Source organism: Sinohyriopsis cumingii, unplaced genomic scaffold (genome assembly GCF_028554795.1).
Source record: "Sinohyriopsis cumingii isolate HCF-2022 unplaced genomic scaffold, ASM2855479v2 utg001182l, whole genome shotgun sequence".
NCBI classification, from domain to species: Eukaryota; Metazoa; Mollusca; class Bivalvia; order Unionida; family Unionidae; genus Sinohyriopsis; species Sinohyriopsis cumingii.
In genome coordinates this window covers 187,935-213,661 of record NW_028315970.1, presented here as the reverse complement: position 1 = coordinate 213,661, position 25,727 = coordinate 187,935, and the positions used below count along the sequence as shown (strand labels likewise).

Genomic DNA, 25,727 nt, shown 5'->3' with positions numbered 1-25,727 from the left:
CTTGTGGTGAAAGTGAGATATCTTTGACACCTTTTCGACCTGCAAAAAAAGTTCTTATAAATTTGCGCTGTTTACGAGAGGTTTAAAGGCGTGGCTCTTCTTACTCCTTTATGACATCACTGTCAAATAATATCATTGTTATGATTATTAAATTATTTTGTGAGACAGTTTTGTGGTTAACGTTTGTTTCCACTGTATTTATCCCAGCGAATGCAAGTTCCAGTCGAAGCAATAGTGAGAAAAGTTCACGGATCACTTGTGACATATCACGAAATTCATTCCAGGTGTGGTCAGAGGCACACCAATTCAAACGAATGTCTGCTCGACCAAGCACATTAATAACACGAAATATTACATGTTACATTTGTCACGAATTACCTTTGATAAATGTGCTGATCGTGGAGTCAAGTAAATCACGTCAGTGTTTTTATGCAGACCTCGTGACAATATTTGCAAAGAGTTGCTTAAATGATCAAGCATCACATCGTATAAAACTAAATTACTGTTTTTACTTGAATCCGAACCGATCATTAATGGTAGGTGATTCAACGGTTTTGGAAAATATATCGATGGTGAAGGTGTCGCCACTCAACCGCTTTAAAAAGTTTTGAAAACATAATAACATGATTGATCATCAGCCGATGGAGTTTAACCGATTCAACCAATTCAACCACTGTAAAATCTTATTCAACAACAACTGAGTTGTTCTTGATCCAGCCGTGATGATGTTCAATGTAGGAACTGAGTTTGGAAATATTTCACCATTGTTGCATGGTCTAGGTTTTGTTTGCGCGGAGAACTCAATGACTGTAAATTTTGAACATCTTCAGATCGTGTCCTGAATAGTTTATTCACAGTGTGACTTACTACAGTGAATTTCCGCAACAAACATGTCTATATGCATACTATGTTAGGGCACAGACAAACATTATTATGTACGACATCAACGTAGCGGTGCTATAATAAGTTCATTGAAAGCAGAAATTTATATAAAATATTTTTCATAAGCTTGACTGTCGTGTTATTATAAGCCACGCTTTACTGGGTGAAAGTAGACCATGCTAAAAAAAACTTCGATTCACCACTAGTACTGCAAAGATTGGTCATGCATTAGCAACTACTTTGATTAATCACTACATGCGATGCAACACATGAATAAAAGCAGTCCTCTGATCTTACCTCTATAGTAATTTGCGTGCACACAACATACGCAAACTATTCGGGTTAAGCCGTCACAATATACAATGCATAGCCATCGATAATGGATATCAATAATCAATAAATATAGTAGTTACATTGTCAAAAGAGTGTAACGAATGTATTGCCCCTCGGAGAAGTTTGCATACTTCCCCCGCGTTGCAGGAAATAAAGATATTTCTCTTCTGAATGAGAGATAACAATTTTGTAGCCATGCTGACAAACAAACATGTATTTCAGTTACATAATAAAATTATTGCAAACATTTTGGATAACATTTAATACAGAAAGATATATCCTATACCTATATATCTAATCAAGTTATCAAATTCGAACCGACCGAATGAAGCAGGACCTTTTAAATAATTACGACGTTGACATTGACACTATTCGGACACTCGGTGAATATGTGAAGTAGGTTTCGTGCATGGTATCTAACATTATGTATACTTCTTGAGAACTGTAAATACTGTCGTTGTTACATTGGCTATTAACAAATAATATACACAGCAATTTGCCTAACTTGTACTTATCATACTTTTCATATTAGCAACTGCGCTTGTCAAACAGAACCTTCATTGTAGGTTATGATGTATATAGATCGAACAAAATATCTAGCAATAAGCTATATAAATACACTTCATCGATTTCGGGAAGGCATAAAATGTCCGTGAAAGTGAAGTCGTAGGGCGTGTGACTCTAATAATCAAATGTTTTATTTTAATATAAACAACACCATATTCATACTTGTTGCACACATTGTATATAAAATGCAAAAGTATGGCTTGTCATGATCGAAACGCTAAAGTAAAATTCAAAATGCAATTCACAGAGTTTTTTCTTGTCGCCGTATATTATGGAACGAGATGTATGCAGTCTGTTAGTTTAATAATTCGATCATGAATACTTAAATGAACATAACGGAACATAAATCAATGATACATGAAATTTGAGTCACGATAACTTACTTTTCTGATGAGGATATACAAGAGCAAAACACATCCCCTCGCCATATTTCACACTTCTATGTTTAACCGTGTTTGAACTTATTGAAATATATTGTCATGAGCTTAACGCAAAAGTTTAAACAAGTTAGTAATATCTAAATTGCAAGTCATGGTGACCTTCGTTGTTTTAATGGTGTTGTTGTTAATAAATATGGAGACAATAATCTTATTTGATGCCTTTAGCATGAGCAGTGTTTCTGACTGCACTGAAGTAGGTGCAACAAGTGTTATTGGCCAATGAAACCCATGCGTGTGTTCAGTACACATCACGATAAGGATGTAATACTCACAGGATGCATCCACGAGGATCATTGTATTATTCATGGCAGAAAATTATTCATTCAGTGTACAAAATACCGATTTTGCATTAGCCAAATGGAAAAACGTAACCAAATCAGTAGAACGTGAAATATAGGTCACATTAATCTTTTAATGTAAGGCTGTGGTACTAAATGAGATGCATACACTCGTGTAACTTGAAGATTATATAACGAACATAGCTTTATAACAAAACACTACATAATATTTAAATTAATTCAGTGAGGTTAGACCTACGTTTATAATGAAGTTATTATAGTCTTCAACACTCAACACCTCTCAAAACTTTTATCTAAGCCAGCTAACCATGAACACATCAATCTCTTTATGATTCTGTTGTAAGGGTGTTGTGCTACTGAAGATGACTACATTCGTACACTTTGATGATTTTGTTAGTTAAAATACAAACGACTAATTTAGTGAATTCTATCACCCCAATTGTCTGTCAAAGCTGGAGATGCATACGATGTAAACGTTGAACACGAACAGTGCCTGAGAGTGAATCCAAGTCTGCGAAGCATGAACTAAGAGTCACAAAAAGCTCTGTTGATAACGTATTACTCAGCACAATAGCGTTCACCAACCTTTACAGGTCGCAGTGACATATTTTGATGCAATGTTACGCTATTAAGATAGATGTAAGCAATGCTTTAGTTTGATCATATTTGGATGATAGAGCTTGAGGAATAAATTTAAAACTCAAAGGTTACGAATGTCATCAAAAAATCAAATATAGATGACAGTGATATACTTTAGCGATGAAGGTGATTTATTCATTAAGATGCATCATATCATCACGATTCACTATTCTAGATATGCAAGTATATATTCAGTATGAAATAACACCTGATCTAAATGAGACCAAGATGTTACAGCTAATATGTATGTATGTATAAAAACGCTCCTGAGGGTGTACGTTATATGAAGTCTCCTTTAAACTGTTCCGTAAGACAGTGGAAGAAAATATATCGTTGATTCGCAGTGAGGATGTACACATTTGTAGTTTATAATATCTATCACAACTATTTCCTGGCACACGTTTCGTTCCTTTAGCAGACATAGTGTATGGAAAAAGTGGAATCTCCTCATTTTAGCTATTAAATGTTATGATCAAATCACAATATTACATTCAATTTAAAACAAAATGTGACAAACTGAAACTGGTATAACCTGCACGTGATACAAATCATCAGATCATTTCTGTCATTAGGATCGAAATCAGAAATATATACGTTTCCAGTCATATCGCATTTAAATAATATCTGCTGGAATATTATTGTTGTATACTGAGAAACTGCAGCGTGAAAACTTATTTTGTTTTGATCTGAATCAGTACTGACATTGGATCTTGTACTACATGACATTGTTTGACAAATAATGTGATATTAGTGACAGACAACAAGATATTCTGATATTTTATTATTTTCATGTCTTGGTGTCATTAGTTCCTAAACAAGCACGTTACTCAAAGATGACACTTTCACAATCGAAGGAATTAATATTATTGAACAAAGGAATATGAACAGCCAGTAAATATCACTAGTCAAGCATACAATGAATCGTTTCATTTGTCAGTTTCATTATATCCCTGTGCTATCCCTTTGGCAAGCATCATTCCACCTTCATGCAGAAATAGCGCTGGCCATACTAAAAAGGCTATCGTGTTCCCCGTTTTTGTGTAAGCCCTCAATTTGTCCTGGTCAAATATCATTTCACGACCATCTCCATTTTCGGCCAGTGTGTCCAGGTGCATTGGCTTCTCTTGGACCCCCATTTTCCAGCAAATGTCAATGCAACTGGCCAAGTACTTGGAGGTGTACGGATAGTCTTTGCTCGATATACCAAACTCCGACAAAAGTACCATATGCAAATGCTGAAACAAAGTAAATCATGTCGAAAAATATCAACAATTTTAACTTCAACAATCTTGCTTATATATATATATATAATGATATGGGAACCTACATGATACAGATTTATGATAAAATAAGAAAAGAAAAACGACTATTCAATCTCTAAAATTCAAGAAGTCCCCTACATATATCTTTGCAAAAAGTATAATTCTATCACATGACTATTGATGACAATGGTAGATTTATAGTACAACTATATCAAAAGAAAAGACGTATATGGAAAACAGTTGTAAACAAATAATATTATATTATCTATGTTATATTTTTGACATACCTGTAGCTTTAGAAAAGTATATCCATTCTTTGAAATTCATTATGATGATATACTTTATTGAACAAAGTCTCAGAATCGTTTCATTACTTGCAATTTTTGTAAAATGTATACGTCGATTTTTTTCATTTCACTTCGTTCATTATTTATGTCTTCTCTTATAGTAAAATGGAATAGTTTATTCACCCCGTTCTGGCACGATTTTATTAAATTCATTTCTCATTGAATTCGTGTCTTGATGATTTATAGTTTGGTTTAATAAAAAATATTTTACATATCCAACAGGCAATATATGGTAGCTAGATGCTAGATTCTACCCCGTATCCTATGGGTCGCAGGTTCTGCACCATAACCACTGATCTTAATTGTTTGTATTGATCATCTTTCAGTAATCAATGTTATTAATACCTAATGGTAGTTCATATATGTTATCATTTCTGTAATCGCTTATGTCGAAACATTTTTCTATTTTCATTTGATATTTTTGAATATGTCTGTTTCATCATGAACACGCAGATATTCTGTATCGGTCATTAAAGGTTTATTTTCCACACGATATTAATTTTTTATCTTGTTGTACTCTATGTCATGTATCAGCAACTATCTTAGTTTGAGCACTGCAATGCTAATATCGATTGATTCAGCTAATTTGACTGTATTGTTCTGTGAAGTTACAAGTACAATGTCTTCATCCATAGTTGTTCTTGGAGATGAAGTATGATGTTTAACACTTCTATTCACATGAGTACATATTTGTACTTTACTTTCTTAAATTTGACATATGTTTCCCATTACTATACATAACCTGAAAAAAATGCCTTTTTCTAGGGCATTGGTTGGTTTTTGTCTTAAAGAAGTATTAAGTTCAAAGCATGATTCTACCCAGGGGCCTTGTTCTAATATACCTGCTCTGTGAATATGTTTATCTAGTTTCCTAACTCATTATACAAGTTTAATTTGCAAAGCAAATAAAATATATCGGTTTTCTCTTCCTAGGCCTTAATTTAGGTAATGAATGTTCGTACTTTTTATGTTTTAAATTAATTTCTTTTGTATCGTTGGAGAGTAATCCCGCAATGCTAAAAAGGTAATGCTGATGAGAAAGGATGATCTTTATATGTTTGTAGTAAATCTAATTGATTTATAGTTATTTGATGTCATGTTTTTGTTTAAATATTTTGCCTGCCCATTTTAAGATACTAATAGGTATTTGCTGGCATGTTGGCACTCTGAGAAAGTTCCCCAGTTGACTGCAGGCTCTGCACCATGCTGATGATGACGTTCTTAAATGGCTGAACACGCGGTTAGGTAGCTAGATAACAGTTGTATCCAGATGAATTATAAATAACAATAACTTGTCGAAACTAGTTTATATATTTATGATGTAAGTTGCACTTTGGATCGGCATGACCTCAACACCATTCCCTTGTAGCTGGATTACGGGTTTTAAAGAATTTTCACAGATATGGAATATATTGTCTTTATTCTTTACTTGCGAATAACATTTCAGCTGCCTTCTTCGGATTTCTCATTTTCATGAACAATTTCTCCAGTTCATCTAACTATTCACAAATTTAATATAATTCATTCTTTGCTGTGAACAACCGTTTCACACTCCTTGTACGCTAAATCATGATAAAGGGACAATCCAGACGGTTATTGTTTTATTTGTATGTGTGGGTCTTGCGTTGTTTGCTTCCTTCTTTGCGATCACACTAATATTGGTTCAACAATGATTTCAGCATAAAGAAAAAGAAAAGCAGCGTTTATATGACTTTCTTAGTTCTTAGATGTATGTAGTTTGGTTGCATATTCTTTTGCGTTCTTGTGTTATGAATATTTAATTTGCATTTGTTAGATTATTTTCTCCATAACCTATATTTGTATTTTGGACTTGACCTTTCCAAGTTAAGTTCATTATGTACCTGACCAATAGCATTTATTTCTAAACAAATGATACATAGTTAATATTCACTGCGAGTTTGGGTTAAATATTAGGATCCTTATCAATAAAAGTACGCATGTTTATTCGATTATGGGTCTAGGATATTGGGATTCTCTATAGTATAACATAGTGCCTGATATTTATCATTTTTACTATAATGGTAGTAACAACTTGTGTCGTGGAGACAACCCAGAATGTTCAAGACTTAAAAATGCCAATAAGTAGATTTTGTATTTTCAGAATATGCTAATTGTTACTTAGGTCAAATGGAGGGTTGAATAATCTTATTTACTTTAAAATTACTCACTGCTGCGATAATATCTAAAACAGAATTAATTTATAATGATGTGTCTATGTTGGGTGTAATTAAGTATTCAAATTAGTATTCACTGGAATTGCATACTGGTCAATAACGGTCTTGGGTAGAAATAATAACTTGGAATTCAGACAAGATCAGCCTGGATTATATGACAGTGATTCATCAAAAACTGCTGAAACATCTCCCCATCACATGTCATTACACATGCATCAACACATTCTGTGATGGATCTTGTTTGAAATACCACTGTAGATTAATTAGAACTTTATTCATTAAGTCTTGTGATAGAACATTTGGGACTATTGGAATTTAATTCGCAATACCGAAAGTTCTTTTTAAATATTCACATTTTGTTCTAGGGAAATAAGATATTTGTTAACATTTACAAACTTTGTTGGTTGTCACTCTTTTATATCAATTAGTTTAATGTCGTAGAGTCGTAATACTCGAGCCAAGTAAATTAGGGGTTAACGTATTTTAACTGATTAAATGTCATCTAATATATCAAACGTTTCGTCCACAATACTTTCAATTTCATTTTTTGCACATTATGTGTTTTGCTTGTGTTCTGTCAAATCATTCTACATAAAAAGGACATTATCCTCCGTCTTCATGTGTTTCTGTGTTTTAAAACAAATTAAATCGATAAATCTAGCAGGACATTTGAGTGAGCCTAAATGCCTTATTCATTCCAGCTATTATTTTCAAGTATTAGTGTGTAATGTCTTTACACAAAACTAACTATAAAGTCTAGGTAAAATACTTTTCCAGTATTCATTTGATTTTTCAAAATATTTTTTCTGAAACGAGTCTTATAGGTATCGTGCGATAATTAGGGTTTAACCAATTATAAGATTGTTCGGAAATATACTTTTATATGAGAGAAAATCGATAATCTGCTCATGCAGTTACCACATTCAGTTGCAATTTTTGTTATTGTTCTTTTCTAATTTCATATTCGTTCCAGCGTTACACCACTGAAGTCTCGTTATAATTGCACCACCTTTAATCCGTGTCTCGTGATTATGTTGACATTCCTTTTCAACCAAAAGTTTACTTTGATAACACGCATAATGGATAGTTCTGCTCTAACTTTGCTTGTTACTATGGCTAACTGTTTTTCCCCTGGATAGAACCCATTGTGTTGTCCGAAATCTTATCAGACCTTATGTATTTTCAATTAATTTAAATACACTACCGTCCCCAATTCCATTTAACCCAAGAAACTCCGGAGTTAATCAAGATCTAGAAGTCTGTAGTAAGTTTTAGGTGCACCGGAAGTTCGTAAATGACTTGTATTTGAATCAGTGTCAAGACCGAGTAGGTAAACCCTTGAAAAATACAGTTTGTCGTGGCAGACGTAGAAAATGCTTTAACATTCATAAATATGGATCTAGTCTACAATGAAGAAACAAATCACCCCGTATAAAATATATATTAACAAGGAAACAAGACTTGCAAAGTTCCATCATAAAAAGTTATACCCAGCAGAAGTTTATGTCAAGTAAATCATACTACAGATACATACATACATGCATAAATACATACATACATACATACATACATACATACATACATACATACGAATACATGCATACGTTCGTTCATGCATGCAATGGCCTTGGTGGTCAAGTTGTCTTAAGCGCTCTTCTTTCCAATTACTGTGATTTCATATCTATTTGATTTGGATCATCCCATGTGTGTTTTTGAGAACGGTTGCCAGTAGCTTCCCGTAGGTGCATGGTTCTTGCTGGGTTTTTTCCTGGATTTTTCTTTTACTACTTAGACTGTCTTGAGGTAAATTGACCATAACGGCTATTAAACCCTCGACGGAGCAAGCAAAACCCAGGCAAAACGGTTAGTTTTAAAAACTACCTAATTGACAATGTTGATTTTTGCTGACGAAATGCGTTAGTCCAAACTTTGTAAGATAAAATATGAATTAATTCACTTCCAATTCACCAGAAAACAACTGGGTATATGCTCTGACTCTTCTGATGTGTGAGGTGGAGTCGTACAATTTAAAAAGGTTGCCGCACACGAAAGCCAGATATTAGGTTGCCCAGGATCTAGGTCAGTCAATTCATGTAAAATAAATCGTAACAATTAAAAACGAGTGGCTTCTTGTGAAGGTCAAAGGTTAGGTGGCCCAAGGACTTAATGACATTTAGGCAGTAGTAAAAACATATGGCCTTACTTTCGTGGTTTTATAGAAACGGTTAGCCCCGAATTTCAAAAAATGAATAAATTGCAGACGGTAACATGTTAGTTTAACGTGGAAAAACTAGTTAAACAGGATTGTCCTGGATCAATGGCCCCGAAAACAGATTTTACCTTCTACTAGGGACATAGGAAGATAAGGAAAGTAGGTCATATAAGATCGTTAGACTCGCACAGCAAGATTGTATTGAATGCGCTTTCTGCTGATAATCCACCATTCCCTATAAAGATATATTGATTTGTACATCAATATTTTATTACTTCTGAATTCCCTTCAAGGCCAGTCAGACTGTTGTACCCACCACTAGCTAACAATATTTGTATCCAACATATTGTGATCAATCTACCTTCACCGCTTCCTTCTTTAATGCATTTGTTGTTGTCCTCCAAATAGTTTTTATTTGAATTTCCTGATCAATTGTCAGTATTCCAGTAAGATGCTGAAACGAAATGCAATGCATTTTAACGACAATGTACTTCACACACATTATACTAATGATACAGATAAGTTAACATTTTCCATTGTTGATTCATTTTGATAATATATCTTATTCAATATGAACTCTGATTATGAGTCTATTTTCTCTCCTCCCTTTGTAAAGTATTTGTCGAAAGAAGTAATGCGTTAGCTGGTAAGTTACAAAGTACAACTATTCTAAACTGGTTGATATTTAAATTTATATTTTGTAAATGAATTAAGACAATACAGTCGTAGTTCTGTGATATCAATATATGAGGTAAACAGGATGGTCAGAAAAAACTGTCGGCATAGAAGAAAACAGTTAATCAAGGCGTAAAGAAAGATTATAACGATCGTTTGGTGAGACACTTCCTTCATATAACATAATACAGTATTGACATATTGTAACTTTGCTTTAATGTTATAAGTTTTCCTTAAAATGCTGTCATCATCTAATTCTGCGCCGTTTTTAATATGCTGGTCTAAAACGTGTATGTTGTAATATACTTTGAATTAAAGCAAACAAACAGGCTTTTTACCAGGATACAATTTTTTTAAACAATATTTATTGTATCCACAGAGTCGAGGAAACTCTATTCGTTTATCCAGCTTGAGACCAAATATAAAAATAGCATTGTATTATCACTAAACACGTTGCATTGCATCCTTTGTCATATCGAAAAGAAAAACAACAAGTCCCAACGACTAGTACATATTTGTAGTCTCTTTTCCATGGTCCTGCTATTAGCTCTTCACACATATTAGATGTTTTTGGTGACATAATGCCTATTTTCTTTCTAACACAAGCCCTTCTAATCAACGATCCACCCCCCAATTTTGGACAAAATGAAAACAAAGAAATTCATGCCTTATCAAGATGTATAAATCCCTATATTTGTATTATGGTATGTCCGGATAATTAAACCAATACATGATTAATATAACAACTGTTCTAAACTCAAAACAACTAAACTTCTAGGTCAAACAGTGATAAACGGTATTAAAATACATCAACACAAAGACCAATACCCGTAAAAGTGCTTAATAAATTTAAAACACTTCAACTTCAAAGGTATTATATATATATATATATATATATATATATATATATATATATATATATATATATATATATATATATATATATATATATATATATATATATATATATACATATATATATATATATATATATATATATATATATATATATATATATATATATATATATATATATATATATATATATATATATATATCCAAATCATGGAAAACTAGACGATAGTTAGTGCACAGGATCATCTATTACACGCACAGGATCATCTATTACACACGTAATTAGATATCACTGCTGTTTGTTTGTTGCTCATGAGTCCGTTTGTTTTTGGTATAACTTTTAGGACCATGGTACTAAAGCTAACAATACTCTAATAAATACCTCCCTTTTGGAAATTGCACCTCCCCGAGGGCTCTATTACAATACCTAAGGTAATAGTAACTTATCTTATTTGAGGTTTAAATTAAAAGATCTTTGTTGAATATTTTTGTATTTACCTTAAAATAGAATATGAAATCATATTCGCTCAGTGATGTAATGGGATAAATACAATGACTTCATTATTTAAAATGTTTTGGTGTTACGAGTCTATGCTCTTAACGTAAGTAACATAAAAGAGTGAAAGACAACAAGGTTTGTAAAATTTAACAAATAATTTATTTCTCTTGATTACAAAGCTAAAATAATAAAACAGATATTACAGTATTGCGAATTAAATTCCAAAATAATCCAAGATGTATAGACACACGATCATACCAATTTAAAGTCCTGAATAAAACTCTGTACAAGACGCGAATAGATCCGAAGCCTGAATGAGATGACGTGTCTGTTATAGCTCCTAATGTGTTGATACGTCAACGATCTTTTTTTTGAATCACAGTAGTATAATTCCAGGTATGAATTCAGTATAACTTCCAATTAATGTCTTTATGCAAGAACTTTATCAGAGCACTTTTGACAGAGAAAGTAATCACTTGAATTCAGTAATTTGAAGAAAAAAGATTCCAGCCCAAGATTACTGGTCACAAAATATATTATACAACTTGAAAATGCTAGATGTTAAAGCACGAATGACCATATCATTACAGTTACATTATATATAGTTCTCTATTTGACAGCAGGTCACAATTAGCATTATCTAAAAAATCATTACCTAATGGAAATAATATTCTAAAACGATCCTGATGTTTACAAAACAATAACCTGGATTATATATAATTCATTTCTGAAATTCCAAAAGTTTGACCGAAATAAACATATATAATTATTAATATCAAGCCCATACAGAGAAAGGATATTTTAGCCATTTATTAGCTATTAAAGTATAATGAAAAAATGTCAATCCGGTCAAGCAGAAATGAACTTAATTTTGGATAACATCACGTCCAGCATACAAAGTTACATTACAATCGCATGTAATAAAATTACTAAAGCCTAACAAACAAAAAATTAAATTAATTATACCAAGCAATGTATTTTGGTTGTTTAAATTGTTGCTCTGGCCTTTTTAAGCAAACACATTTTCGTATGTCAACGTAATCAACATATATATATATATATATATATATATATATATATATATATATATATATATATATATATATATATATATATATATATATATATATATATATATATATATATATATATAATGATTTACGCTCGCGTAAGGACATTTATGGGCTGTTTGATTGGGTCTACAATTTACCGCCAGATTTGTCGTGTAATGCGCTGTCAAGGGCCAATATATTGAAAGCTTTCAATCATGTGTTCTGCCCAGCCATTCGCAATGCTCTCGCTCCGGCAGTTGAGTCAATTTCCTTCTGGGGTGCGGACGTGTTTCCTTTTCCTGTAGAAATTTTTTCTCCGTTATTATCGGTTCACTTTGTTAGTTACCTTCCTCATTTCCTGGAATTTTGACCGAGTCAAATCGTTCTGGAAGTTAAGTATTTACTTACATTAACTTGTTTCCATTCCACAAATTCTGCTAACGTTTCTTTTATTATACATTAAGTCACACTCATACTGGGTCATTTCATCTGTAAAATATTGCAGCATCATTTGAAATCAGAAATAGACGATCTATTGCGTCCCGATTTTAATATTCGGCGCTATTCTAAAATTTATATGCATGGGGTTGGGAGCAAAATAGTCGACACAATTATCTGGCTCGATCTCTCTGTCGTATGCAACATTAAACCAGAGAACCATAAAGCTAAACGTGGATATACTTCTCATTGTCCCGTGCCTAAATTCATTTCACAAATATAATAGCCTAACAGTAATTGCAAACGACTCCAAGTTTGTTGCAAACTTCAATAGCTCAAATGGTATAGCATTAGTGTGCCAAATTGTTGCACTTAAGCTCGAATATCCAAATTAATCTATCTCCAAATTCGCGGTCTATTAATGGGGGTATATTTATGACCCTAGTCTTTCGGTTTGGTTGATTTATTCATCGGTCTGATATAGCAGTATAGATGCACCTTCCTAATATCAGGGTTCATACTGTCTTTGAAGGTCTTTGACAGTTTGGGAAAAATGAGGTAACATTTTCAAGGCCTTGAAAGTTTGGGAAAACCAACTTGATTACTCGGAGGTCTTTAAAAGTATTTGAAAATTGAAATAAACCTAACCATTTTAATTTCTTTCCAAAATCACAAATAAAATTGTCCAGTGTTAGATTTAGATGTAGTCGAGTTTTTCTGGTTTCTTTCTTTTGAAGACCCGTTCAGTTTCATTTCATCATTAAACAATATTATATTATTTTGCATTCTTTGTTTTCTTATATAACGTAACTTGTATACAACAAATGTTAGCGAATCTAGATCTTGGAAATCTATGTTTGTGGTCTTTGAAAGTTTGGGAAAGTCTTTGAATTCATCATTCATAATTCTGTATGAACCCTGTACTACGCTTTTTTCTGGCTTTGTGTACCTTTGTTATGCAGTGTCGAATATGGAAGAAACGTTGTAACATATTGGAAGATTGCATTTTCTGTCGATGGTTGGTCGGAGGAGCCGTTTGTGGAATAATAACAAACATTTCCAACATGGTGGTGTCATACTTTGTTAATACTTTATGATTGTTCGAAATTCGAACTTTGTCGCCCAATTTTCGGTCATTTCGTTCTGCATAAGTGTGTTGACAAGTGGTCTTTCGGTTTGGTTGATTTGTTCATTAATCGGATTGACAACGTAAGTGTACTTTCTCGATTTGACTTTGCATGGTTTTGTGAGGTCTCTTGTGACTTTCTCGGGCTTTGTGTGGCTTTCTCGGGCCTAGCAGTATTTAGTTGGACCCTTTTCTTTCAAATTGGTTCCGTACCAATAGCTTGTGTTTTCCAGCTGGGTCCGTACCACTGGATTGTGTGCTAGCCAGCTGGTTCCGTACCACTGGATTTTATGTTAGCCTTCTGTTTCCCAGTTGATTCCGTATCACTGGCCTGTGTGTTTACCAGTTGGTTCCGTACCACTAGATTTTGTGATTACCAGTTGATTCCGTATCACTTGCCCGTGTGTATACCAGTTGGTTCCGTACCACTGGATTTTATGATTACCAGCTGATTCCGTATCACTAACCTGTGTGTTTACCTGCTGGTTCCGTACCACTGGATTTTGCGATTACCAGTTGATTCCGTATCACTGGTCTGTGTGTTTACCAGTTGGTTCCGTACATTTTGATGTTATGATTACCAGTTGATTCCTTTATCACTGGCCTGTTTGTTTGCCAGTTGGTTCTGTACCACTGGATAGTATGATTACCATTTGATTCCGTATCAGTGGCATGTGTGTTTACCAGTTGGTTCCTTACGTTTTAGGGTTGCTACGAGTTTCATGCTTGGCGTACTTGGGTCTCGCACCTCACTACTTGACATTTGATTAGTCACTCATGCTTTCGGTTTCCACCACTTCGCTCCATGTTAATGGGATTTGTGTTTCCAAGCTCGTTTAAGCCCACTGACCTGTAATTGTTCTGTTGATACTGGGTATGTTGTATTTCGCACCTTAAAACAATGACCCATAATTTTCATAATGTTCCAATTTTGTTCTTTTCTTCATTGTTTCTTTCTTACTATTACCAAGTTTGTGCCTCATCTCACTACAGTGAACAGTGATGTTCATAATATTACAATAAGGGTTATTCATTGGCAACGATTGCTACGTAGTAATACACTGAAATGTATGTAAATAACTTTTTGTGGCATTCGTTACAGAATGCCCCTTACATAGAGGGCTGCGTTGCAAATGGCAATGAAGAGAGCCAGACAATCAAGGTCCAAAATCCAAGAGGCGGTGAATAGGCCCATACAGATGGCACCATTGTCAACGCCAACGGCCGCCATCACTCAACCTGGATCATCCAGCGAAGGGGCTTGGATGGACCCCAGTCTTCTTAATGTTATAACTCAAGAGGTCTCCTACAGGCTCACCACCCAAGTGACACAGGAGATCCATGACAAATATGATCAGCTGGTAGTTATGCACAGGCCGTCCACGGAAAATGGTCCATAAACTGGGTTTCAACTTGGACCTTCCGTAGCAACAGACAACAAACCAGTAGCATCTATGGTCTCCCGCGCCATTGTGGAAACCAAGGCTTCACTTATAGGTACAGCTGGATACAGGTAACGTTGTCCAAATCGTTTCTGCCTGGGGGGGGGGGGGCAGTCACAATCAAAATTTGTAAGCTCGTCGGTCACACCATCAACTCTAATCCCTGATAAAGTTAAGGCAAACAAATGGGCGGTCTTTTACATAGGTTTTTCTACCCTCATGAATAACTCGCAGGTTGCTAGTTTCAAATTTCAGATACGCACAGTAGTGGTCCTGTACTTAGCATTGTTCCAAAAGTTAGGAACGTCCAAATCACAGTAGGACAGTGGATTCTCGCTACATGTATAAAGCAGCTGTGCAGGGGATGTTTTATGACAAAAATAAACCTATGAAATGCTTCCATATTTTCTTTATTTGCAATATTATTGTTTTGGCTTTTTGTAGTGGAACTTTATTATTTTGACAAATGCTTACCAATGGGTTGTAGTTCCAGTTGCAAGATATTTGAGACATTTTGCAATTCTCTTCAATGCGAACACAAAGTTATCTATAACATACATGACGTATATTTTGGACGAGTTTTGATACTATATACAACTCGTGTCCAATGCCAGCAGAATCTCGATCTCTTTCTGACTGTATGTGCCGACAACGACGTTACTATGGCTGCGGAGAAAACATTTGCCCCGTCAATAACCATGACGTAACTCTGATACGAATTGGATTCCGTGAGACTGGAGGTTCCCCTTCCCACGGACAGACAAGAAAAATGTAATAAACTAGTACGTTTATATATTGCTTGAAATAAATTTACTGTCAAGGAGTTGCAATCCATCATATGTACTCTTAACTTTTCTTGCGCAGTTGTTTTGCCGTGACAAGCTTTTCTTAGGCGACTCATCAACTTGACAATTGGCATGGCAAAACAACATTAGATCATCAAAAGAGATAAAGGAAGATTTAAGGGCCTGGCAAAACTTTCTAACCGGTTTTAACGGTAGATCCTTATTTTTACCTGACATTTGGCTGACCTCCGACATGTTGGACTTGTACACAGATGCTTCTGCCTCAGTCGGGTACAGTGCTATCCGGGTCACACACTATTTCTATGGCATCTGGGATCAGACATGGTATATCAAAATATAACGCTTCTAGAATTCTACCCAATCGTTCTGGCAGTTGAGGTCTAGGGGGAATTCTCTTCCAATAAATGTATTTATTTCCACACTGAGAATCAAGTCTTAGTTGAAAGCATAAACAAGCAATACTCTAACAAAAATCATGCATTTCATTCGCAAATCTGTACTCTTTTGCCTTGAATTAAATATTTTGGTCAGGGCATAACATATACTGGGTATGCGTAACAGACTCGCTGATCCCCTTTCTCGCCAACAGGTTTGGAGTTTCTACGCCATGGCTCCCTATGCGGACTCACACTATGCGGACGCTATATAGAGTTCACATCTGACAATTTGACCGTGTTCTCTCTATCAGTTTCAATAATCAATATGGCCCTTTCACATGCATTTAAGAAATGCATAAGGCTAGGCAAAAAGGTCTCAGCTTTGTAACCTTTCAATCACTTTTTCTAAGATCACCATTCCGCCATGTGTTCTAATTCTTCTTTCAGGTCTTGTGGGTTTCACCGACCTAGAACCATGAGCATCGACCGTGCTTTGCTGGGATATCATTCACTCGACCCGGACTAGTCTTTGTCCACCTGCCTTTTCGACCGCCAAGAGCGTATGATGGTACTCTAACAGCCCCGGAAGACCTACAGCGCATTCAGGAAGTACGCGCATCCGTTTTAAAGTTTCTTCCCAATCCTCCATATATGCTGGATATATTCTAACTACCGGGGAGTATGAGGGTGTTCTACTGCCCCGGCAATACAGAATTCATCGGTTTAATTATGATCAACATTGATCTCTTCTTTGATGCTGGATATTTTTGTTCTTTGCCCCACCTACCTTTTTGTGGCTGCCAGAAATACAGCAATCTCTATTTGCTGTATTTCTGTTTGTGGCGGTTGCAGCCTCAAAAAATGTCTGTATTATATGCTGTGTCTCATTGTTCAATTTCTTAGCACGTTTACGCTATAGACTTTGTCCACATATTTATGTTATGCTGTAAATACATAGCAAATATTTGGTTTTCTAATATCATTTATGTTCATTACAAAGTCACGAAAGTGGCCAGCATCAAACACAACGTTTGTCTTTGTTTTAATTATGTGCCCATTTACTCTGACTTTGTAATATTTGCACGACTGACCTAGGGTATTCTGTTCTTTCACTCTCTATCGATGTCGGAAAGAGTAGGCTGGTGCATGTACATTTAATTTTACAATCTCATAAAACACGTTAATAATACAAACCATCGTTCTCATTCACTTTCGTTCTGACAATACCTCGCATCCCTCTTCTACATGTGCATGAACGCATAAATATATATTTGTGTGTGTGTATGTACTATATGCAACAGCATATGTAATTTATACCACTCAGGCGAAATAAATAAGATATTATCTAAAAGGTTGAAATGTGTCGAGGGGTTTGCAGTTAATACGGAATTCATTTCCAGTTCGGTCTTCATTGTCTAACATAAGCCAATATTAATCTTGTTTTAACATTATTATATAAGTCACTGGCGCGATCGTTACTTGTATGAAAAGATATGTCTCTTTAAGCAGTGTGTTACTCCTTTGAACATAAAAGGAAACGAGAGAGAGAGAGAGAGAGAGAGAGAGAGAGAGAGAGAGAGAGATAAAGTATGTGCGGGTCTAATTTAATGACCTTAACTGTTGCTTTGTCTCTGCTGTGGTCTTCGCTACGATCCCAATTTATCGAATCTGTCCCCTCATTTGCTGTAGTCTAAGAATGAAACAAGCATTATGTACAGTCACTGACTATTGATGGACGCTTGAGGAGTTGCATAATACAGGGTTGACAACTATCGAGAACGTGACAATATATAGACAGGTCTAGATTCACCTTATATTATATTACAGGGAAAGGGTTGACTTTTATTCAAGATTCTTCTAATTTTAATCAAATTGTAACGAATACATCATACATTTATTCCAACATATGATACATTACAGAAATTGATTGCAAACGTCACATCCCTTGAAACAGCAACGCCTATTGTGAATAGCTAGCGAGGACTCAAATGTGAATTAATAAAGCATTTATTTATGAGCAACATTTCCAAATTGATGCCATAAAATATATGTTTCTTACGCAACCTATTTATTTAAAATCCTAATGTAGCCTAAATATATAATTTGAAACATAATGTTCGTGAAGCAGTTTCAAGTCAGGTGGTATTTGTCTTATGCAATATAATGGTGTCAAATATTGATTGTGTTGGTTTTCTCGTTTGCTATCATTATTTAAAATTATTGGAACGAACGATAACAAATAATTTTTCATAAGATTTTTTTCTTGAGATCAATACGCCACAGCACGTTTGAATTACCAGCTACATTTATAATATTTAGGTAGCTATTGAATAATCTAAAATGTTGCCCAGTAAATGTCATATTGATTTCATTTTACTTCCATAAGCTGTACAAAAAATGCGTTATCATGATTCAAATTAAATATTGAAATAGAAATTGTGTTTGAAACAGGGAATGAAACATTAAAATAATACTATAAATGTTTGTAGTCAACTTTATTGTCAGATTGTTCCGTTTGATGTTCAATTAAACATAAGTTGATGACTATATAATACATTTTGGCAAACGTCTGTCATGGAGTGAAATATTGGTACAAGCAGCGATACCGATTTGTTTGACATTGATTTGGTTACGTTTTGTTCTCTAATGACATGCGCAGAAAAGCTAAGAATCAGAGCAAACTTGTTTTTATAATTGAAACTATGTGCCTCGTCATGCATACTGAAGGTATTTTTGCATGGTCTAGCATTATGTAATTTTAATAATCGATCAACGCAAAATGATAAAATGTAATTATTACATAGTGATAGACAAAGACAAAACTACTAAAGCTTTAATATGTCTCTCTTTCGTTGCAATAAATATTTTAAGGGCAGAATTTGATGTCTTGCATATAGAGGGCGTTCGGTGCTTGAGGTTATTTCTTTGCAATGGCATCCAAACTATCCCACTTATCCAACTGTAAATTGCCAGTGTTCGATGTAATATTGTACTGATCGTTTTGTGTAGCATTTACATTGAGAATATCATATTAAATATCATCAAATCAGTGTATCGAACGGAAGGTTTTAAAGATGTTATATCACCGGATCAACATATCAAAATATTATTTTACTTGTTTTCATTATATAATTTAACGCTTGTTTTAAAGAAAACCGCAAAAAGTACTTTCATATAATTTGGTGCAAGCTAAAAGAAACTCTCACTGTGGAACAATAATTAAAATCATTTTGCAATAGTAATTTAGAATTTAGCTCTTCTCCGTAGACGTTTTTATGCTAAATTAGTAGGCTAGACGAACATGTTTATTCATTTTCTATTTCATATTGTAGCAATTTGTTTATTAGTAAAACGTATCCGGTTGCCAATAATAAGAAACTTGCAGAATATAGTTACTACTTTCAGGGAGTAAAGTACATACATGTACACCCTGATAACCAGTTCATACTGACCTAGTCAGGACTGGAATCTGTTAATCAATGGAGGTGAGACTAAACTTACAACTGAGCCACCATAGTGGCCGGATACGTTATTGCAACATACTTCTCATAGGGCTGCAATAACATACAATGCTTGCTTATCACAGGGTTGAACCAGTGTTAAATTAATGTACATATGAATGGCTTAATGATGCAGACGATTAATAAGCAGCATATACAATAAAAACTGCACTTGAACGTGTAAATTAAGTGGCAGCGTACTATTTTGATGGCTGAATTGAAAGTTTTGAGACCTACTCTTGAGCCTGTTTCCATGAGACTGGATGAACTTTGGTCCAAGTTTCAAAGTGAAACATAAACTCACACATGACTTAGCTTGAATATTATTGTTTTCTCATCTCAGTATAAATCAAGATAAAACTTATCCTGAATGTTTGTGAAATAGGTTTAATATATTGAGAACGTAACGAAAGAAAACATGAAAACATAACTAACCTGAGAACAAACGTTAGACCACAGTGATTTGATGTTTAGGTGAATTAAGAGACATTTGACAATATGTAAACACATACGAATAACGGGCATAACAATACCAGCGCTCAAACGTTGGTCGACTTGATAATACAAAACAAATAGTTTAAATGACATAAATATGGATAAATTAATGCCAGTGATAACACGTTTTGAATATTTCTGGACCATTATTTGGTAGTTATAGCAGTTTAGACACATATGACAGGTGACATGAAATAAGTGTCGTGGTGAAGCAGCACAATGAAACATAATATAATTTAAATGCGTGTTCGGTATGTTATACACGAAAGAAGAAATTTTTTTTTTATCACATCGTTCAGTTTTCTGCTTTGAAAGGTGTATTCCGAGCCTGATGAACTTCTGTTGAAACATTGTAACGCCAAACAACTACTTGCTGCATTTATTTTGTTTGGCCGTTGAGACGTAGGCGGATCAGTTCGTAATTTTTTGGGAAAGCCGAAAATATAACCTAACCGGTCAACATGTGTGTAAAGTGCAGATTTGACGATTTCATTTGACCATGACCTTATTACATGTAATAGTGAAGAACTTTATTACGAGCTCAGGCGATACAGTATAGTTGACACATTGACGAGGTGAGACACGTGTAATTCCCTCAAGTAAAAATAAAGGCCGTCTGATTCCGGACATCATCAATATGATGTCACCTGTATCGAAAATATATTTATAAAAGAAGCTTTAACGTCAAGTCGGAAAGATGAAAAAAAACCCCAAGAAAAATACGAGGACCACGTGGCTCTCATATATCTCACCTGGTCCAAACGCCACAATTAATAGAAAACCGTAAGGAGACTTTGAACGAAAAACACATATATCAGGATTATTTCCAGCCATTTTGGTTCCAGAAACATTGACTGAGATAAATATCATTTGGACGTCTTCACGTATTCCATTTCTTGCTTTGAAACCTATACCGTTGCTAGAACAGACTTCCCGAATGCAATTAAAGTACATAATGTGCTGATAAATATCGAAACTAAGTTTGACCAAACATAGCTGAGCCAATCCGAAGTAGAAATCAAAACATGATGCTATGGAAAAATAAAAGATCTACGTAAAACTACATACAAGCAGAGAGACTAATACAATTGTTTGTAACAATATAAATGACAGAAGTTGAAAAGTTCGTGGGGGGGGGGGAAGTCGAAACGTAGTCCTTAATATGTGTGGTTTGGAAAGCGCGTCGTTTATAGAGGAGCACCCTAGAACACAATTCATACAGATCATTTTCTCTGAAATTTGCCTACCTAGTTTCATCTTGGTGTATTAACGATTCTCAAGAAAAAGCTGAAAATAGCTTTCCGTCTGGTTATCGTGGAAGCTTGGTCGAGGTTTCGGAGGATCCAGAATATAGGAATTTCACCTGAATGTTGAGAATGCAGCTCTGTTGTCTAGCTGAATACACCGCGGACACACATCTGATATAGTATGTCCTAAATATCGTGGAGAAGATCGTGAAAATAGTTTTTCAAATGGTTGCTAAGGACGCCGAATATTTTCTAAAGGGACAAGCCTTAACTAATCTGTGAAAATCTGGTGAAAAACATTTCTAAAACATTTGGTCGAAATTGTGTGTTCAGTCGTTCCACATACAAAAAGTTCCAAAACAGTTTTTTTACAGTTTGTGTTTTCATAGTTGCTAAGCTAGCGGAACTGTTACTAGGAAGTCTGAAGTATACTCATTTGGTTTCCAAAGGACTGACAAGGAAGAAAATGTGTTGTTAGAACAGCTACTGATTATTTAACTCACAAAACACCGGCCTCCAAATTTACTAAATTTTTAGTCGGATTCAATAACCATATTGGCATAGTTCCGCCCGTCGCTTTAACAACTGCTAACGTGACGAGTATTATATTTTCATACTGAATATCAGGCATGGTAACAATTCCGCTGACATCCTCCCGCATCTTAAAATCAGCATACGTCCTCGAGTAAAAACGTCCGATTTACTGTGATCTTCATGTCCTCAGTCAAAATAATATGATGGCAACATAACATAACATGAGAATTTATATCCTTGCACAATTAGTTTACATTAATAATTCTGACGTCTCACCTATTCAGACATGCAAAATCAAGCCCAAGAATTCCATTATCCCCAGTTTCAGCTACAGCGAAATTTTTTAACCTTTAAAGTACTTTCCAATCAAGAACTAAGATCGATATTATGTTTAAATCTGTAAGAATTGATGTCATTAGCTTTGGCTTTAATTGAAGAACGTGTCATACTGGTGATACAGTCAGCAGCAAAAGTATCCTTTGGCAAAACGCCCTCTGATCAATTAAGAGAACGTTGCGTACAATCAACGTTCTTCGTTCACATATCTTAAGAGGTCGGATTTTTCTATATGTTTATTATATTTGTCTTTTAGCGGCACCTTTGCTTTGCCCAATCGTAGCGATCTTTTATAGATTGGTACACTCATTTTCGCACTGACATCAATCATTACAATTCCTTTGCTGGATTTATGTTAGCATTACATCATCCTGCTTGTACTGTTTAGCCAATGCTACTTATCTTGTTCTTTATGCTCATCACACAATTTCTTGCTTTGTTCCATTAATAGCTGTAATTTCGCTTTGATTTGCTTAATTACAGTTTTTATTAGGGTCTTATGTTCCTCACACGTGGTTTTCGACTCGCACTGGGTCTGAAAAACTTAGCTTACATGTTAATAATTTACACCAGTACGTTAGAAAACCTCACATTAGATCCAGTTTATGATTAGTTCCTTTAAGATGCTAGGATTCTTGCATCATATATCATGTTTTCGGTTTTCTTCATTGACGATTCACAAGAAATGTTATTTTTGTTTTCAATTAATCACGAATGTCAGACGGGCAACAAGAATATACCAGCGAATACGTTTTTGTATTGTTTCCTCTCGCTCGGGAATGGTTGTTTCCCTTTTGTCAAGACAATTGGAGGCTACATTTTGTAGTTTTAAGTTTTAATGCAAGGCCTGAAGCTCGCTTCAAATGAAGCTCTTAAGATCTAGAACTCCAATGGGTGCAAATAATAAGGATCTGACTTAGAATCCAATAAGTCAGTGCATACATTGATTGTAGTCGGGATAAAAAGTATCTTCAGTATAAGCAATTGTCACGGGTGAAATACTGATTTAGAACGGGATGGTGTGGTTGACCTCAGCTGATAGTTACAGAACTGAAGATTAAATATAACAGTTGAAAAATATTGCTACTGCACAAAAGTTATATAGTTTTAAATCTACACTTCAGATACCTCTCAATATTGGTTAAAAGCTACATTGTCTATGGCAATGTAGCTTTTATCCAAAACTGAGAGATATCTGAAGTGTATATTTAACGTCTCTGCAATTTATAGACCTGATCATGATTTTATTGTAATCAAATTGACGTAACAATCAGTCAAAACACATATTTAGCAACATTTAAGTTTGAAGAAAATGAACGCAGACAGATCAGAGCTGCCTTCTTTCAATCATTCTTGTATCTAATAAATTGATACCTATACAAGTAAAAATAAAGGCATTTGTTTTTTCGTTTTTGCACTTCTTAAAGTAATGCCGGATTATATCTTTCCATGCTGGCCGGCTTTAGCATTCGGTTAGTTTTCCTTAGGTATCCAACAATTTCCCAACATAAACCATACAGAGTCATGCAAAATGCACTGCAAATGAGAAAGATCCGCTTCAGATAGATCACTTACTTCTTTGGTTCCTGCTTCAGATTTACTAGATGGATTTTGAATCTCTGACGTTTCAGTATTGACACCAGATTCGGGCGATACAGGCGTGTCTTCCTTTACAAACTTCTTCTATGCAAGAGAAATTAAATGACACTATTAGATTTGTTCAAAAAATAATTCATAATAATCATGATACATTATATCTATCTATCTATCTATCTATCTATCTATCTATCTATCTATCTATCTATCTATCTATCTGTCTGTCTGTGTCTGCCTGACTGCCTGCCTGTCTATCTATCTATCTATCTATCTATCTATCTATCTATCTATCTATCTATCTCTCTCTATGTGTAAATATATGTGTGTGTGTGTGTGTGTGTGTGTGTGCGTGTGTGTGCGTGCCTATAATCACCGTGAAGTTTCAAGACAAAACAGAATAACAGCTTTAGCAACAACAATGAATTGTTTCTATTCTTTGTGATATATCAAAGTAGCCACTTTAGATTTACATTAGAGATTTTTTAAATATAATTAAAACCAGTTAAAGAATGTTGCTGACATTGAAACTCATCCAAATAAAGTGCAAACTTTAATATACTCGGCACTAAAGTAAATGTCGTATGCCTAGATTAACGTTTATTGTTGCTAACCAAGATTAATGATATCAAGTACTTCTGTTTGACATTTTTTCGTAGAAGAGTTAGCAATGAGTGCCACACTTAATTAGTTATTTTGAGTAAATACTATTATTTGTTAGTAAGTGTGTAAGTAGCATCGCGTAGATGTTGTATAAATATATCGAAATGTCAGAAGACAACATAAAATCGAATCAGTTATACGTTTGATGTTTCTGCAAATTTTAGAATTTTAGATTGAATTATTAATTTAACTGCTTAGATTGACAAATGTTTCAAATTCAAAGCTATTTCTTAATGGAAATCTCTCACGCATTAATATACCTAAACTATTGTTTGAAAACCTGACAGGAAACAAGACATAAATTCTTTAAAAAATGCATTTTTATTATTTTAACTGAAGTTTGTTTCTTTCGACTTCTTGACCGTTGTATGTATTTATTCTGGCAGATTCATTAATTACTCTCATTCTGTAGGAGAACAGATTACAAAGCACATCTCTTTCAGAAACGTTTGCTCATGGGGGGGGGGGGGCTTATTATTCTGAGTTTCTTGTAAAATGATTTACTGCTAGAAATTAGGAGTCAGGACTGGGATTTTGTAATTTCAGTGCGGATTTCCACCCTTGAATCAACACAATACCTCTTGAACCATTCCTGCACAAGATGGAATTATCTTCACTATTTCTAACGTAGACGACACTGCCTTCATTGCTTCGTACCTCTGCCAGGTAATTTGTCGGCATACGTGGAATGACGTCTGGATGAGAATAAAAACTAATGTAAGCAGGAGGCAACAGATCCTACCACGAAACCGAGATATATCTTAAATTTTGGAACACATTGATTTGAGTTCTTTTGTGAGTATAGTTTGTTCCTGTTTAGAGGAAAAATAATGCGTTAGTTGGTACTTAATTTCGTATGCTGGAGAGAATGTCTTATTCTTTAAAAAGAATGACCATTGTTTGCTGTGTACTA

General features: G+C 34.6%; 1 protein-coding gene across 7 annotated transcripts in view; it reads right to left on the bottom strand.

Annotated features, from left to right (window-relative positions):
- Window positions 1–3,270: 3,270 nt before the first annotated feature.
- The window catches only part of LOC149772734 (uncharacterized), an 88,170-nt gene continuing 65,713 nt past the window's right edge, over window positions 3,271–25,727 (bottom strand). For 5 of the 7 annotated variants that reach the window (XM_089947426.1, XM_089947429.1, XM_089947430.1 and 2 more), the window contains 5 exons: window positions 25,393–25,509; window positions 24,134–24,241; window positions 18,059–18,136; window positions 9,538–9,630; window positions 3,271–4,395 (listed from right to left, as the gene is read on the bottom strand). In XM_089947426.1, coding sequence (XP_089803552.1) covers window positions 4,087–4,395; window positions 9,538–9,630; window positions 18,059–18,136; window positions 24,134–24,241; window positions 25,393–25,509 — 705 coding nt within the window. In that variant the 3' untranslated portion in view covers window positions 3,271–4,086. The remainder of the gene's footprint in view (window positions 4,396–9,537; window positions 9,631–18,058; window positions 18,137–24,133; window positions 24,242–25,392; window positions 25,510–25,727) is intronic. The other 2 variants (XM_089947425.1, XM_089947427.1) reach the window with 2 other exon arrangements.